Source organism: Pediculus humanus, genomic scaffold, assembly GCF_000006295.1.
Source record: "Pediculus humanus corporis 1103172107384 genomic scaffold, whole genome shotgun sequence".
Taxonomy (NCBI): Eukaryota; Metazoa; Arthropoda; class Insecta; order Psocodea; family Pediculidae; genus Pediculus; species Pediculus humanus.
In genome coordinates, this window is record NW_002987011.1 from 90,912 (window position 1) to 96,911 (window position 6,000).

General features: G+C 21.8%; 2 protein-coding genes across 2 annotated transcripts in view; both read right to left on the reverse strand.

Moving 5' to 3' along the window:
• Nucleotides 1–2,736: 2,736 nt before the first annotated feature.
• Nucleotides 2,737–4,847, reverse strand: Phum_PHUM037420 (uncharacterized protein; the record flags this gene model as incomplete). The annotated part of the gene is made up of 6 exons (XM_002423061.1): nt 2,737–2,868; nt 2,943–3,072; nt 3,198–3,358; nt 3,652–3,721; nt 3,835–4,218; nt 4,474–4,847. 6 exons carry the CDS (start codon nt 4,845–4,847, stop codon nt 2,737–2,739), a joined length of 1,251 nt encoding a protein of 416 aa, XP_002423106.1.
• Nucleotides 4,848–5,973: 1,126 nt separating this feature from the next.
• Phum_PHUM037430 (FAS-associated factor, putative) overlaps nt 5,974–6,000 on the reverse strand; it is a gene marked incomplete at both ends in the record, with an annotated part of 3,269 nt that continues 3,242 nt past the window's right edge. The window contains one exon of the mRNA XM_002423062.1: nt 5,974–6,000. This exon is cut by the window's right edge and continues 3 nt beyond it. Coding sequence (XP_002423107.1) covers nt 5,974–6,000 — 27 coding nt within the window.

The following is a 6,000-nucleotide window of genomic DNA, read 5'->3' on the forward strand; positions in this document are numbered from 1 at the left end:
TTGTTATATACTGTCTAATCTCGTCGCGAAAAAAAAAACAACACGAATTGTCGGAAAAATTCAATATCGATGAAATAAATGTGACAAACTAAATTATTTAAGATTTAAAAAAAAAATGAACTTCGAATACATTGTTACGGAAACATCGAAATAAAGTTGAACTCATCTGAGTGGGCTATTAATCGAAAGTGAATGCCCTGAAGCGAGTAAAGTTGCCTATGTTACATGTAATTATTACTGCACCAAGCGTTCTGTATATGTGGAGATGAATAGGCTCAGTTGAATTTTTAATCAATTTTAATGAATAAAATTTTCAAATTAGGTAATTTTACATTAAATATTAATCGAAACGTATTCCCGATGAAAAGAGGATTACTATGATACCCCACACTTGACAGTTTAGATGAAGGGTGGACCCCTGCGACCTACCTGGGGGGGTCAATCAAGGACGACGTTCCAAAATGTGTAAACTGCTTGACAAATCGATTTCAAAAGAGCCGACCGTAGGCGTCATTTTTTATTGCTTATATTTAATATATAATAAAAAAAAAAAAATTTACTTCACTTTGATAAACACTAAAGTCAACTAAATAATTTTTAATAACAAATAAAATAAACTTGGCATTTCCACAAATAATGTATCATTTAATTATCAAATTAATTCATGTACGCAAAAATTAACAACAGATTCAATTCAACATGGCGTGGCCTTCTTGTCTTTGCTCTCTTATTAAAAATTAGTATTATAAGAAGATTATTACATGTTTCATTTTGTTACGAGAAGAATAATCTTTACGATGTTTATTAATTCCGATTCCGATGGTCTTCCTTTTCTAGAGCAGGGATTCTGTAAACACTGTGGTTGGTATTACCTCATTACGAGGGAAACTTTAAATATTGTTAAAACTAATATTTAAATGGATAAAAATTATTTTTATAAAAACAAAACTTTTTTTAAATAAAATTATTGAAATGTAATTAAAATTTGATAATTAATAATTTAATTTATTTTTTTGTAATTTTAATTGTTCAATTTAATTTTTTTTTGAAAATTAAAAATAATTTTATCCCAAAAAAAAAAAATTCCCAAAACTTTTATATATATCATTTTAATTTTTTAATTTTAAATAAATAAATATATATATATAAAATATATATTTAAATAATAAAAAAAAAGTTTTAAAAAAAAGGAATAAATAAACAATACTAATAATTTTTTTATTTGTTTTTAATTTATTATTTAAATTTCAAAAAAAAAAAAATTTGTTTAGCTTTTTATATATATATATATATTTTTTTTTTATAGAAAATTATATTAAACTCTAAAAAAAATTTAATAATAAATTTATAACTCAAAAATTTAAACCGAAATTTAATAATTTATACTAGAAATTATTTAAATATTATTTAAAAATCACAAAAAAATGTTTTTTTTTTTTTTTTAAATTTTAAATTAAATAAGAAAATAAAATGGCGTTTAAAGCTTTTTTTTTTTTAATGTAAAATTAATGGCCGAAATATATTTAGAAAATCATATTAAAATGATTGTTTTTTATTTATAAACTTTATACTTTTCTAATTATTTAGTATAATAATTAAACATACAAAATAGAAACAATACAATTAAATAGAAAAATTATTAAATTTTTTATTAACAAACAAAACAAAAACTTTGGGCGCCTTATAATTATAAATAAACTTTTGATTTATATTTAAATTATTCAATTTTTTTTTTTAAAATTTACCCAACAAATAATTTATTTTATTATTATTTTTGCAAAATAATTACCCTTTTTGTATTAAATAAATTTTACCATATATATAAACAGCCCAAAAATTAAAAAGTAATCTTTTTTTTTTTTTTTTTGCATTTTAGAAAAAGACTATAATAATAATAATAATAATTTCTTTAAAAAGCAATGCAGTTTATATTATCAACATTATAAAAATAAATAAATAAAATAAATACAAAAAATATAAAGTCTTCCTAATTCTGGTTTTTTTTTTTTTTTTTTTCAACTATCAAACTTAACAAAATATATATATATATATCCTGATATTAAACCTTCATCTTTAATTTTAATATTTTTTTTTTTTTAAATTTTTAGAAATATTCGAAAAAAGACACATACATAAAGATATACATATATATAAATATATCTTTATTAATATAATATATATATATTATCTAGTCTTAAATTTGATAAACATTTGACTTAGAAAATACTATATGTAATGGTGAATTAATTAATTAATGTCAGTATTAAACATCACACAGCGTATTTGTATACTCTTAAAATCTTAAAAAAATTCGATGTCAATATATATATATTATTATAATAATACTGTAAAGTTATAAAGAATGATAAAGCATATCAAATATTACATTAGTATTGCACAATTAGGTAATAACAAGTATTATTTTATTAATTTTTCTTTTAAATGAAATATTCAGCACTTTTCCTGACTAAGTTCAACAGAAGATAAATTTTTTTAAATAATTAATTTAATTATATAGCTATTTAAATTTTTGTGAAGGATGATTGATAATTTTCAAATGAAAATTTTTAACCTTTTGGACATTGTAAAATAACTATTAAACGTTTTATTCTTAAATATTGCGGTGGCTAATCAATGTATTTACCGACAATATTAAAAGAAGCTAAATACGCTGTTAAAACCTTTCAAGAAGAAAAAAAAAAAAAAAAAAAAAAAAAAAGAAAATTAATTGTTTGACTAATTCTGATAGTCTTTGGATAAAATATCAACAATATTATTAATTTCATTATCACACGATGATAAATTTGATTTTTTAAATGCTGTATTGTCGAGGGGTGACCAAGCTCTTCCTAGGGCTTTCGACATCATCTGAAAATTAAATCATCATCATTCGATTAAAATATTCTTTTTATGTTCCAACAGTTCAAACCTTCAATACTCACTTTATTAAATAAATTCATTTCAGTGGTAAATAAATTTCTTGATGCCCAATTATTCGTGTTGTCTACATCTATTAACTTAACTATATTCGAAGAAGATATTTCCAACCTTTTTAAATTTGAACCACGCAATCTAGCAATTCCAATTAAATCTTCATAATCAAATTGAAATCCTAAAAATTATACAAGGCAAATATTTTTTATTCTACATTATTATACTTTTTCTTTTAAATAAAGTTTTTGAAATGAAAAATAAACTTGCCCACAATCACAATTTCCTCTAGTTTTCGGCAAGTCCAGGCACATATGACTAGAGGGTTTTGTTCTGGTAGAAGAGCTTCTAAAACATCTTCTGCCAAACACCATACAGACTTGAGATTTTTGAAGGAGGAAAAAATTGACATAAGTGAAAGACTCACCTAAAATACATTTAATATTTTACTATTAGAGTTTTCATTCTACAAAAACCCACAATTTTTAATGTCTATATATTTACATATACATATTTCTAATATAAAAATAGAATTTTAAAAAAAAAAAATGGAGGTAATCACGATTGTGGTGTTATTATTGCTGCATCTACAGTTTTTTTTTTTCAGAATTTACATATTCTCATAAATTTAAAAGATTATTCGCTGGTATAAATGACCCAATCATGCGAAACCGAATAAATTTTTATTGCTCTCTATAATTTATAGTTTAAAATAATTACCTTATCACAGTAAAGAACTTTTATGTGTGTCACTGGCATTGGTTTTGAAAATATTCTCATAACATCTTTGCTTATGCCTTTAATTAAATTTACACGTAATTCACATTCAGGCCTGAAAAAATAAAATTATTTTATTTTCATTCGAAGCAAATATACAAAAAGAAAAAATATATAAAAACTTACAGAGATCTATGAAAAAATTCCCAGGTTTCATTATTAGCTCCATGTCCTTTAAATTCTTTATCCAAAAGTAAAATAAGTCGTTTTAATAGTTTTATACTACAAATTTGTTTTAGAACTTCATCAGTTATCCAAAGATGATCTAAACCGAGTGTAGTTAGGTGCTGAAATACTGAAAAATCAACTGGAAGTTCTAATATTTGATTTTCAGAATTATCGCTTAAAACTGGACCAATTCCAAGATTAATTAATGAATCTTTATGCTTTTCAAGAGCCTTTTTTAAACTGTTGTTTGTAGATAATAATAATAACCAACAATGACTAATGTGCAATGAGTCTAAACTTTTTACATTTTCTAAAAAACTTATTAGATTTACAGCACAGCAACTGAAAAATAAAAATGTCTGAAAATATTAAAATACAATTTATAGGCCACTGTAATAAAGGATTTATTACATTTTTATTAAAATTACATTTTTTTTTTTTTTTAAAGCATTTAAAATAAAACCAAACAGACTCAACTCACTTAAGTTAAAAATTTATATAAAATTAATTTATTTTTAAAATGTTTAGCCCCAAAATATATATGAACAACAACACACACACACAAGTAAATTTACAGGAAAAAGAAAAAAAATTAACCTTAAATTTGGATTAACTGATGATTTTCCAAAACCATATAAAAATAATTTTTTCATTTGACGGTTTCCCGATAATTTCGATAAAACTTCAGCTACTTGAGATAAATAATTTTTTTTGTAACTAAAAATAATTCTGACGGTTCGTAAATATGAAATAAATGATCTTGTAAAAAACTGGCACCTTTCAACGGCATATTTATCATTTTTTGAATAAATATTTATTGACAAATCACGCCAAAAATTTGGAAAAAACAATGCTTTTCTCCATTCTTTGCATGTTGTGGACGCGTTTATTCTTTCCTCATGTGAAATCATTTTAAAAATTTCTAATAAAACTACACTGGGTAAATTATTCCAACATACAATAGATGCCATTGTGATTTTGTGTGGTACATTCAACAGCTGTTCTCTTGACGTTTACAAACAACCATTTTTGACGTTTGCCGCTTCACTAAAATTCATAATAAAAAAAAAAAAAAAGATGGATTTTTTTCTTTTCCCCCCCCCCTCCCTTTAAAATAACTTTACAATGATAATAACAATAATAAAAAATTAAATTAAATTTTAAATTAAAAAAAAAAAAAAAAAAAGGAAAGGCTATAATGATTAATAAATAAGTTCATTTTTTTTTTTTTTTTGTTTAAATATTTTAAATTTTATCTTAATTTGTTTTTGGGTCATTACAAATAATCAAATCTCACAAAACCTTTTTTTTTCTATCAACGTTTTTTTAATACGATAATGATAATAATTTTAATATTACACCGTATAAAATTAATTATATTTTTATATATTTTGTAATGACCCAATAATGTAATAAATTTTAAAAAGTTTTATTATGTAAATTAATCATTCAAAAAAACATTTTCAAAAAAAAAAAAAAAAAAATCACCCATTATATTGAAAAACAACTCAAAAATTAAATTACTTTAGTATTACTTTTTTTTTTTAATAGTTTGGTATAAAAAAAAAAAAAATAATGATAATGATAATAATAATAAATTTTTCGAATTAAATTATGATTATTTTTAAAAATTAAAGTTTTTAGTCATGAACATTATTCAAAAAAAAAAAAAAAAAGAAATAATACAATTTTTTAAAAAAATGAATAAAGAGCAAAATCCAATTATCATCATCATCATCATCACCGCTTTTCATATTTTATTTCTTTCTTTCTTTATTTATTTTTTTTTTATTATTATTTTACAATGTGAGTATGCTCAATCGATTCTTAGAAATCTAATTATTATTATTATTATTTATTACAACGTATTTAAATTTACATCCAGAAAATTTTATCGTTCTTCTAAAATAACTGTTTCTTGTGGAAATAATTTAAGGTCTTGAAAAGTCTTTTTGGGATCTACTGATGTCAACTAAAAAAAAAAATAATAATAATAATTAAATAATGATTTCACTGTTTTTTTTTTTTTTTTGTGATGTTTTATAAAAAGTTTTTTTTTTAATACTTACATCACGCCTGGGCCAACTCGATATAACTTTATATTCTGTATGTGGATAACCTTGA